This window comes from Squalius cephalus, assembly GCF_949319135.1.
Source record: "Squalius cephalus genome assembly, chromosome: 11".
Lineage (NCBI taxonomy): Eukaryota > Metazoa > Chordata > Actinopteri > Cypriniformes > Leuciscidae > Squalius > Squalius cephalus.
The window spans coordinates 4,145,549-4,158,033 of record NC_137132.1 but is presented as its reverse complement, the minus strand read 5'-3'; the positions used below and the strand labels follow the sequence as shown (position 1 = coordinate 4,158,033).

Below are 12,485 nucleotides of genomic sequence, written 5' to 3'. Positions count from 1 at the left end.
GCCAACAGTTCTTCTAACCCTAATTAATGGAGTGTGTAGCTTTTCATTTCTTAAACATACATGTATAGGAAGACACATAATGGCCACATTCCAGGATTACAATGTCAAGATTCATCAAAATGTGAAAGAATGGTTGGAAGGAGGCATGAAGAATCACTATCACCTCTGAGCCCAGACCTTAAATTCATTGAAAGTCTTTGGGATGTGCTGGAGGAGACTTGAAAATCAAGTTTATGTGTCTATGTGGTGTTTTTAATCTGCTTTAAGTCAAACCGTGTGTAAATTCATAAGTCGACAGCATTGCTGAGTATTTCCTCCTTAAAACTGCAGTGAACCAAAGACAGTCTCAAAAACACGCTTTGAAATCGCTGGTGTTTCTGACGTCACAAACTACCTTGTAACCAATCAGATCATCGTGTGGATCGCTGAGCGAGTGAGTGGAGGCGGGGCTCATTTGCATATTCATAGAACCACGCATACTAAATGAGGCAAGGGTGTCGAGTTACATTCAAACTATTTTAAGGCATGATGATTTTTTTTTTCAAGGAAAAAACATTTAAATATGTAATTTTGATGATCAAAGATGAGTTTTAAGATATAAAATTAATGACTACAGGGGAGTCAATTTTAAGCATTTGCCTGTTTAAATCCAAACAGCGACTATTTTTGTCCTGGCAATGTATAAATACTTTTATACATTATATTTTTTGTGTGTTCAGAAGAGGGAAAGTCATGCAGGTTTGGAAGGACATGAGGGTGAGTAAATGATGCCAGAATTATATATTTTTTGTAAACTGTCCCATAAATCAGTAAATCAGGGTCATATTGCATTGACATTTGCTTATTTAATGAATGAAAAGGAAAAAGATGCGCATTTATTGTATAAATGTTCCAGTTTTATTTGAATTGGTGGGTACAAAGAGAAAAACAAAAACGCAAAAACCAAACCAAACACCAAAGGTGAGAATCAGGAGTCGTGTGATCCTGGTGTGCGATGCGGTGCGGCGTTCACACACACTCGTGTGTTTGTGCGACATGTGAAATGCGTGAACATTCATTAAAGGACAAAGACACGTACACACTGCGTTACATCGATTATCAAAACAACTGTTAACAGAACAGATGCCATGGTCTCACACACAACTGAGCTGCTTTAGTTCAGGTGTCCCTCTATTATATAGATTCTTTTCTGTATATATAATACTGTGTGTTTATAAAAGATCTCTTAATTACAAGTCAGGTCTCCCTATAGTCATTATTGCAATGAATTATTACCTAAGATGCTTTATAAAAGAATCATGTTCAGCTTTTACTACTGGTCTATTTACATTTCAGTCCCAAAAAAAAAAGCAAGCGGCTCCCAGTCCCAGTGTCTTCTTGAAGAAATCCCGTCGAGATGATAAAAGATGTTGAACGTTGTTGTCCCCCTTCGTGGCTCCTGAGAGAATATCTACATACGGTTTAGTAAATACAGCTAGTGATTGTGGACCATGTCGTAATTATGCCGTTTTGCGCTCAAGTGAGTTAATACATCTAATGCAGGTTTTGCTGATGATGGACGGCGACGAAACACGTAAAGCGCAGCTAATGTCTTTACATTTACAGTTTACTGGTCTTCTACGTGAGTCTTCGGCTCTTATGCGATGATGGTTGTCCTCGAAGTTAGGCTTCAGGATAAGGCATCATGGATCCTTGATGCGACAGTGTCAAAACGTCCGTATCTATAGCCATCCCGACTCGTTTACAATTGTTGACGTCTTTTCCGCAGGGGTTAAAAGAGTGTGATTTGTTGTGTTTCTTTCCGGGTCTGTCACGTCTGAGTCCTCGCAAGCCGGCGACGGCGTGGTTCTCCCGTGGTTGCGTGAATCTGAACTTCGGTAGAGGGGTAAGATGGTTTAAGGCACAAGGTGAGTTTTTGGTTTCTATGGGAGGTCGGACACCACGGCGAGGGCGGGGCCATGTCGAAAGGAGGGGCCAGAGCGCATGGCCTTAGGACAGTCTGGCGTCAGGACACGCCCATTTTCCCCCAGGCTGCCCGTGATTGACAAGCGGGCCTTGTTTCTCATGGCTTCCGAGAAGGTGAGCTAGAGAAGGGGGCGGGACGAGAGGCGGAGTCAGAATATGTTGAACTCTTTGGGGGAGGGGACACAATAGAGACAGAGCGACATGCGTCATAATCTGAAAACCACGCCCACACCGGGGTGGGGGGGGCAATCCAACCGTCTCCATTGACTTTGCATTGCGTGAAGCTGCCTCCTTGTCATTTCTGACTTGTAACAAAAAACAAAACAATGTCAGAGCCCGTCTACGGAGAGCCTGGCCACTCCCTATTAAGTCCTATTGTACCGAATTTTGGTTGTAGTTCCACCAGAACTCCACTGGGGGCGATCGCCCATGAGTGCAGAATGAATGGGAGTCTATGGGGCTAGACGGCTAAATTTGTCTCTTTCACCCGATTGCCGTTGAGAAATCTCAGATTTGATTGTAGGTTTTGCAAGTTCAACATGGGTTATAGGTCGAAAGTTGAATGAACGAGTACTTATGTCCTTTTGATTTCTTACAGGTTGAGTTGTTTTTGCCCATAACACGCTAGCATTCTGCTAATGAACGCTGATTGGTCAGTGAAGGACTGATTACGACCAGAGATACCGCTTGATGGCATCGTGTGTGTGTGTGTGTATGTGTATTTTCGGCGTGGTCTTTTAAAACAACAAAACAAAAACTCGTCTAGCACGTGTGTTTACCTGTGTCAGCTTTGTTGTCGACGCCTCGAGAGAAAAGAAAGTGCAGAGCGCGAAAGCACCAAAGTGACTGAAGGATTGCCGTAAAGCAGTATCTCTGGTCATACGATGTGTATGACGTCATTGACATTTTAAAAGACTTTTTAAAGCAAATAAGTGACTCTAAAAAATCTAACACCCAGCAATGTGTAATTTCTTTGCATCTCCTTTCGAATACAACATTCAAATTACTAGACAAAAATGATATCCTGAGAAAAGTGGATTTTGAGGGGTATAGCGCCATAGACCTCCATTCACTCTGCACTCGTCCTGTGAGCGCCCTCATGTGGAGCCAGAGTGGAACTGCACTCGTCCTGTGAGCGCCCTCATGTGGAGCCAGAGTGGAACTGCACTCGTCCTGTGAGCGCCCTCATGTGGAGCCAGAGTGGAACTGCACTTGTCCTGTGAGCGCCCTCATGTGGAGCCAGAGTGGAACTGCACTCGTCCTGTGAGCGCCCTCATGTGGAGCCAGAGTGGAACTGCACTCGTCCTGTGAGCGCCCTCATGTGGAGCCAGAGTGGAACTGCACTCGTCCTGTGAGCGCCCTCATGTGGAGCCAGAGTGGAACTGCACTCGTCCTGTGAGCGCCCTCATGTGGAGCCAGAGTGGAACTGCAACCAGTTCAGAAGCCGGAAGTTTACTGAGAGTGGAAGTTCTCCCCTTATTACACATTCTCTGACAATGTCTAAAAGCTGACAAGGCGTGGTCACCGTGATTTTGCCAAGTAAGACATGTTCCTGAATCAACATATTTTGTTGATCCTGAAATAACATTCATGTCCCAAAATTTAGTCCTTACCCTATCCCTACCCTTAAACCAGGAGCAGTTCTAAGGTCAGTGGATATTCGGGGCTTTAGCCCAAACTAAAATTGGGTATTTTTATTTAAAGGAATTAATAATTAATTATAAAAGCGATTTAAGGGAAGGCTTATTGTATTAGTTAAATAATTGTAACTATTTGCAAATAATATTTTATTTTTTTAATTATGCATGCATTCTCTCTAAATGAATCAAGAAAATTATATCATATTTTCAATTCAAAAAGGCAAAATTTAATAAATAAATTTTAAAAAGTTGAGCAATTTGCGTCACCGGATACTGTCGGTAGTTGAACATTTCTATTGTAAAACAGTCAAATATTAAATGTTTATCTACTTACATTTTACCAGGCATTCGTTCACTTCTTTAATCATTTTGACACTGATGAACTAGACCGCTGAACGTTTAGTCTTCCTAACAACAAACTGTAATGAAGTGCATCAGAGCGGCATCAAGAATATCAAATACATTGCAGTGAATCTCTTATTTGCATCTTAAGTTTATTGCCAATAATAATGACAGGTTTGCGAAAGTATAGAACTCGGTGAGCTCGCGCAAAACACAACTTCAGCACAGCGACTCATTTAAACGCCTCTGATTGGCCGATCCGTTCAACAGACATGTCTGTGATTGGCTACAATGCTCAACGCTGCACAAGCAAAGTTCCATTAATGCAAAGGGAAAAATATAAATAAAACTGTAATATGCACTTTTCATGATTAGGTAATCGCGGCTGCTGGTTTTTCTGATTAATTGTTTTTGCTCTATGAGAAAGACAAGGGAACAAAATATTGGGGGCTTTACTACACTTATACTTGTACTGTCATTTACACTGATGTTGAAGCACCTCACCCTGGTTCCATGCCTAAACTTGACATAAACTGTAAACGTGTCCCTCAAATCTGATTGGTTGATTGGAAAGTTGTTCCAGGATCAACAGAGATGTTCATCCAGGAACATGTGGTACTTGGTGAAATCACGTTCACCGACCAGGTCTACAGCAAACAAGCGTAAAAACCCAGAAATACGTTTTTACGTGAGTCTTCGGCTCTTATGCAATGATGTTTGTCCTCGAAGTTTAGGCTTCAGGATCAGGATGGATCCTTGATGCGCGACAATGCCAAAACGTTCGTATCTATGCCGTCCCAACTCGTTTACAATGTTTGACGTCTTTTCCGAGGGCTGAAAGAGTGTGAATTGTTGTCGTGTGTTTCTTTCCAGGTCTGAATCCTCGGTAGCGCAAGCCAACTTGTAACAAAAAACAAAACGACGTCTAAAAGCTGCTATGTGACAAGGTGTACAAGCAAACAAGCTAAAAAAAAAAAACCAGAAATACATTTTTATAAGCTGTCCATCCCTAAAAACGAGCGTTTAAGGACACAAAAGTGGAAACAGGCTGGAACAAATGGGTAAATTGTGGGATTCTGACACTCAGTATGCACTAAAAATACACTACGTGTGCAGTAAACATTTTGTCACTGGTAAGTCAAATATCCAAATGTCAGTTTTATACATTATATTTCTGTAAGCTAAGCTATTCTGTCGCCGATTACGTTCCCCTCCGGTGGGCGTACGTTAGTTCTCAGAGTAATAGGACATGTTGCGCTCTCTCTGTTTCCACTTTTGTGTCCTTAAACGCTCGTTATTTTGGGTCGACAGCTTATAAAAACTCATTTCTGTTTTATTTTAGCATGTTTGCTTGTACACCTTGTCACACAGAGACACTTTTAGACATTGTTTTGTTTTTTCTTATAAGTCAGAAATGACACGGAGGCAATGCTAAGTCAATGGAGACGGTTGGACTGTTTTCCCCCTCTCCGGTGTGGGCGTGGCCTAAATGCGCTCTGTCTTTATATGCAAATGACACAGTGACATCACAACGGAACCACTCGACACATTCAAAGCTCAAGCCCGCCACAAACAAATACAGAAAACATCTCAAAAATGTACAACATAGCTAGACATCTGCATTTCTAACGCAAGCATGCAGCCCTTCGCCCGCTAGCTCTAGGGTTTTAATTTGTACAGTGTCCCGTAACAGTCAACACTTTATACGTTCACACTGCTAATGTTTCATGAGCAGGGGTTTAGAGGTCAGTCCGAAACGTTATTCGGTATCAGTACGGCATTATAGATTGGTTTGCTGATGCCACTAACAACAAAAGAAAGTGAAACGCAACCAAACATCATTAAACCAACAGCCGTTTGATCTATAATGCCCTACTCGTACCAAATAACCCATTGCTAGCAGCAGATCTCAACTGGTTTTAATACGAGACATAGAATAGGTTATTTTTAACCCTTATATTATGTTCAATTTGATTTTTATTAAGTTGTTTGAGTGTGTGTGTTTTTTTTTCTTGATATTTTGTGACTTTTCTCTTTTAGGATTATGAATATGCATGCAAAGTTTCCAAAATCTGATATGTTATAAAAGGTGCGTATGAAATTGATATTACGATTATGATGTTTAATTCACGTTTTTTTTTGTTTTTTAAAAAGGGCTTGATGTATTTTTTCATGTCAGTTTTCTCTAATTTACATTGATGCATTTAGCAGAGGCTTTTATCCAAAGAAATATAACACCGCATTGATGGTGTATATTTTTATCAGCTTTAGGAAAGCACTTATTCACTGAAAAAAATGATTCGTTGAATTTAATAAAAAAATGTATCGTAAGTGGTTGATTTTAGCTACATTTAAACAAATGCATTAAGTTGAACTTAATAAATTTTAGTTCAACTTAATGCATTTGTTTAAATGTTGCTAATATCAATTGTGTGCAAACACTTACGATAATGTTTTTTTATTAAATTCAACGAATCATTTTTTTCGCACAACGAATAAGTGCTTTTCACATTTTACAAAAGTTAAAAAAATCATTATAATACTGTTTATTAATAAAATGTACAGTTTTGTGAAAAAGCAGTTTTAAAAAGTCATGTGTTCACATATTGAAGGTTTACTGTTTTCACCTGATTTTATTTTTATGAAGTGTGATTTTTGGTGAAATATATTTAATCCAATTAGAGTCAAATTTCACCCGCACCATAAAAATCGCACTACGGGCCAGATTTACTAAACAGGGCAAATTAGCGTGAAAAAGTGCCGTTGGGAGAGGAAATTTCTGCGTGTGATTTACTAACAAATTGAAGAACAGACACAGCCTGATCATTTCCATGATGACCAACACAATCTACCAAGAGCAGAGCAAATTAGCATCTGGTTTAAGACGTGCTTTTTTTGGTCGTTAAATAATGGCGCAAACACCAGTAAATTGACTAGCGTAATGTAAATACTCTCCTCCCATAAATCTAGCGTCTGAAAGGGAAACTCCTACAAATGCATATGCAATGAGATCAGCCGCAAAAATAACCCTTCCAGCGCTCATGTTTCACTGCGTGTCTTTAGTAAATCCTGACAGTAGTTTTCAAGAGGGTTTGCGTTGGCGCGAGCTGTTGGTAAATCTGAATTGTGTACATAATGCAAAGGGTTAAACCACTTATTGATTGAAAATTTGCGCCAAATTTGCACTTTTTAAAAGTTTAAAAGATTATGTGGTTAGTTGCTTTTTATTACTTGCTTTTGTCCATTAAAACCTGCCAGTTGAGAACTCCTGGTCAATAGCAGAGAGCTTTATCTTTAAAGCATCTCTGAATAAGAAGAATAAAAGCAGCATTCCCTTATAAAGTGTTTTAGGGTTGTATGCTAAGACGTTTGGTTTGGTAATCATTTGAGATGCTAATATGTCAGGTTTGTCCATGTGTTTATATATGTGTGTGTGTGTGTGTTTGTCATCTTATGGCTTTTGTTTTAATGCAGGTGTCTGAAACAGAAAGCCAACAGTGCAAACACCAGCAACTGCAGCCAGGAAGACCAAACCAATGCAATCCCAACATGTCCTAGTCAAGGCAACTCCAGGAACAAAATGCCATACGAAAGAAAAAACAAACAAAGGAACGACAAGCGACAGAAATGAAAGGATCTCTTTCAGGGGTAAAACAAACCAAAAGAAGGAACGTAAGTAAAGGAAAAGTTTGTAAACTGAAGGATGGGAAGCGGTCACAACATTAGCGGGACGTCTGCCGAACCCCTGCGACCGTCTGTCCTACCCCTATATCTTTACTGCGTCAGAGCCGTACACGTTGTATCCCTCTCTATAAGTGGCTAAGTTCTGCACACTGTGCGTCGGGCTGGGAGCGGGGCTAAAATTCAGTTCGGCCGATTCCACCTTCAGTTTCTTGGCCTCGGCGCGGGACTTATAGCAAAACTCGACCAGGGCCACCAGCATGGCCAGACCCAGGCCGCCCACCAAGATGTAGAAAACTCCCGCCACGTTGCTCAAGCTCAGCGCCTGCGAGCTCTTGTCCTGGAAACCGGGGAACGAGGGAGAAAAGATGGAGTTAGGGATGCAAGAAGTGGAGAGACGGAGACTCAAAACACATTTAGACATTCAAATCAGAGTCATAAGTCTGTGGTTACATTATAGACAGAATTAAATCACGTTTCATTTAGATTTCAAATAAGGTTTTTGGTGGTTTAGTTTTGTTTACTTAGTCTTTTATCAGATCAACTTTAAAATTTAAAATGCATTGAAAAATATGTTAGAATATTCAATATGTGAACTATATATTGATTAAATATATATAAATATCAAATTATTTAAAGTCCCCCTGTGGTGAAAATCAAACTTTTAATGTAGTTTATAAAACAGTTAGTTCCAGTCCTTGATGATAAAACACGACCGCTTCACCCAACGGTTCTGTGTATCACTACACAATCCCTAGCCTGTCAGTCCTGTCAATATAAGAGTCTTCTCTACTGACTGACTCACTCATGAAGACAGTCTTTGTCGCCATCTACTGGTGAAATAATAACTTTATTATTATTATAATAATTGATGTTGCTGTTCATGGGCAGGGACTATTTTTTCCAGCGGAAGGAAGGCTTTTAGTTATTTTACTTAATGAAAGTTGCATTGATACATATTTTTTGGCTTTAATATTTTTATTGCTTACTATATTTTTTTTAGTAACTTAATATTTTTTATGTCTATGTGGTGTTTTTAATATGCTTTAAGTCAAACCATGTGTAAATTCATAAGTCGACAGCATTGCTGAGTATTTCCTCCTTAAAACTGCAGTGAACCAAAGACAGTCTCAAAAACACGCTTTGAAATCGCTGGTGTTTCTGACGTCACAAACTACCTTGTAACCAATCAGATCAACGTGTGATCGTCAACCAGTGGATCTCTGAGCTGAGTGAGTGAGTGGAGGCGGGGCTCATTTGCATATTCATACTAAATGCGGGTGTCGAGTTACATTCAAGATATTTAAAAAAAAAAAGGAAAAAAAAGTTAAAATATGTAATTTTGGTGATCAAAGAGTTTAAACTGATGAAATTATTGACTACAGGGGGACTTTAAATAATATTTTGTGAAGAATTAAAACCATTTTTTGCTGTAAAATAATTTTTCATATTTTTCAACAACGTATTTTTGATATAATCTGGCTCTGTCTAAGATGGCACGAAATAGCCATATGAAATGTTCTACAGCCATAATGGGTTTCTACTGACTAACTGAGTGAATAAGTGAATATTATTAGAGTAAAATTGGCCACTGTAGTCCTTCCAATGGTGCAATATTCTCTCTAATTAGCGGTCCATTTTAATGAACTCATCCATTTTACTGTAACAAAGCTGCATTCTAAAAAAAAAAAAAGGAACTCTATTATGATGTCATGGAAGTGTACGCAGGGTTCCTACGCAGTCTGGAAAAGTATGGAATTTGATTTGAGTAATTTCCAGTATTGGAAAAGTATGGAAAAAAGGAAAACAGAGTATGGAAAAATATTTCTGCTATATGGAAGCTTGTTTCCGCCACCGAACAAAAAATACAATAATTATTTTTGTCTCACAATTCTGACTTTTTTGTAAGTTACAAAGTCAGAATTGCGTGATATAACCTATAAACTAGATAAAAACAATCATGCAATTCTGAATTTAATTTTTTTGGGGGAGAATTGAGATAAAATATTATTTATTTATTTTATTCAGTGGCGGAAACAAGCTTTCATACTATTCAGTTTTCTAAAATATAAAATGAATAATTTCTAAAAAAAAACATATATATAGATATTTATACAAGCAGAGTGATTTCATGGCGAAAGTTTAGTGATGGTTTAATGATTGTCAAACACGACTGATGCACAAATTTTCATTATGTAGAACGGTATGTCTTCACCATAAGCGAGTCTCGTTTGAACGAATGATAAGAGATAAAGGAGTAAACGATCATTTCATTCAGACTGCACTTTGCTGTTTGGCGGTCGTGCAGACATTACAGTATCAAACCGATGTGTCAGAGGTGAATATATGCAGGTTTAAAAGTGTTTTATTGAAGAAAATCTTATTCCTTTGTTGTTTGACTGACAGCAGCAGGTTTGCTGTATTAGGCTGCTGTCACTAAGACTCAGGGCCCTATCTTGCACCCAGCGCAATTGACTTTGTACAGCGTATCATTCCTATTTTGCACCCGCGCACAGCGGACTTTTCCCTCCGCAGACGCACGTCGGTAAATTAGGGAATGAACTTGCGCTCCCGGGGGCGGTTCAGCGCAAAGAGGAGGCGTGTTCCGGCGCAAACGTTCCCTGGTGCTATTTTGCAGTTTCAGAAAACAATTCCGCCACAGACCAGGAGAAACCTCGTCTAAAGTCAGTGGCGCGTTGCGCATGTTATTCATATGCTATTTTAAGGGCGCATGCTTGGCCATAATAAATGTAGCGTGTGCACAACGCACATACACTTTGCTTCTCTACTCTACACACAGACGCAGCAGTTTTCATTTTTAGAAACCATACATTATTACAAGGAAAAATATTACCACACGAGGGAAATCATTGCGGTGTCCATGAAGATGTGAAAAAATAGGCATAAATCTAGCTTACACATTTACCCAAATTATTATACGCCTGTTTAACCGAAGTTAATCTGGGTGTGTTTCTCCATCCCCAATGTCACTTCTCTGTGTTTTACGGCCCTGACGAGAACGTCGGTCTCCTCGGCTGTGAACCGCTCCTGGCAAATCCGCCGTTATAATAGCAATCCGCCATGGAACAAGCGCGCCTGCTCTTAAAGGGAATGTGAGATGTCGCTCTGATTGGTTTATTTCACGTTACACCCAAACCACACCTATGAGTAATGAAGCGACTTCAGACCAACACATTTTAGATTTGCGTCGGGCGCAAGAGTCATTTATCCCGCCGGTATAATAGCAACAGCACCCAAGACACGCCCACAAAGTTACTTGCGTTTCGCGTTTGATACTTGCGTTTCAGATCGTTAAAATAGGGCCCCTAATGCACGGATCCTATTGACTCACATCCGATTTCTTTCCCAACTGTTTATGTTCACTTAAGACATAATATAAGAAATATAATGATATATAATTCCGATATATCGCGCAGCCCTTAGGTTTCTTCTCTTTATGTAAGTGCTTGTTATTACGTTGAGAAAACCAATGATGATAAAAACACGAGAAAATATGTACAGATGATTGCACTATGTGTGAACCATTCATGTTGAATATGGTCTGGAAGTTCGGAAATTTGAGTTTGGGAAAAATATGGAATTTTGAATTTGAAAGTGTGTAGGAACCCTGTGTATGACATCATAGTGCAGCATTCTGTGGCTGTTTGAATTGTGACGTCACAATGTTTCATTCTACAGATTCTCAGGCAGTTCCATCTTCAGAACATCTAAACAAATCTGTATGATGCTGACAGTGACTGTCTTTCAGAGCTGCGGTTTTCAGGTTTTGTTGCAGTTTTCCATCCAGGAACTGACCTTACTTCCCGAGTCCTTGGGTCCACACTCGCCCTTATCGTACCACCATTTATTTTTGAGTTTGTCTAGCACTCCTGCTTCACTCAGTTTCAACACCGCCAGGTTTACCGGCGTTCTTCTCAGAGAGAATAACATAAATAACATCATAGACCATGTTATTTTATGTTATTAGATTACAACACATCTTGGCACACAGTAGCACAGGAAGTGATGAAGCCGAGGTCCCATCGAGTACACGTGTGTGAGAGCTCGTACGGGGCCGCGTGGAGCCACAGACGTATGGATGGGATCTCGCTCCGTCGCTTCGGGCAACAGACACATACTGCCCTGATTTCATTATCAAAACACAAACAATTACTGTTAATACAGAACTATTGGCACACCACACACACCCCGGAGCAGTGTGTGTGTCTTACAGATGTGTGGGCAGAACAGTCCAGAGTCCACATCGAAAAAAACAATATAAAAGATTCTGTTTATGGTGATTTTTTTTTTTTTTTTAAACACATAATTTATTAAAAATGTCAAATGAAAAGAAATCACACTGATAATGTGACTTTTCAACATCAAGTTTTCTGAAATTAGTTTTTATTTGATATTATTTGTAATATTTTTTTTGTTTTTATTTAGTTTTTAAATGTAACTTTTGTCTCATTGTTATTCTGATTCATCATTCATCATTTTTAAATTTTATTTAATCCAATTCAAATTGTCAACTTCAAATTTATATATATATATATATATATATATATATATATATATATATATGTGTGTGTGTGTGTGTGTGTGTGTGTGTGTGTGTGTGTGTGTTATTTTATTTTTATTTTGTTTTTTATTTTCTACATATTTTTTCAATTTAGCTTTTTTAACTTTACTGAAATTGTTGTAGTTATTATAATTTTAATAATGTATTATAATTAAAATAAAATTAATGAAAAAATATAAAATGAATATAAATCACTCTAATCATGTAACACTTGACCATCAAGTTTTCTGAAATTATTTTTTTTTCAGCTTTTTCAAATTTAAGTTTTAAAATGT

General features: G+C 38.8%; 1 protein-coding gene across 4 annotated transcripts in view; it reads right to left on the bottom strand.

Moving 5' to 3' along the window:
- Nucleotides 1–876: 876 nt before the first annotated feature.
- The window catches only part of gria4a (glutamate receptor, ionotropic, AMPA 4a), a 128,397-nt gene continuing 116,788 nt past the window's right edge, over nucleotides 877–12,485 (bottom strand). The window contains exons 14-16 of one of the 4 annotated variants that reach the window (XM_079886599.1): nucleotides 11,445–11,559; nucleotides 7,712–7,968; nucleotides 881–2,084 (exon numbers count right to left, since the gene is read on the bottom strand). In XM_079886599.1, the coding sequence (XP_079742725.1) occupies nucleotides 7,714–7,968; nucleotides 11,445–11,559 (370 nt within the window). In that variant the 3' untranslated portion in view covers nucleotides 881–2,084; nucleotides 7,712–7,713. Of the gene's footprint in view, nucleotides 2,085–7,711; nucleotides 7,969–11,444; nucleotides 11,560–12,485 lie in introns of all 4 variants that reach the window. The other 3 variants (XM_079886597.1, XM_079886598.1, XM_079886596.1) reach the window with 3 other exon arrangements.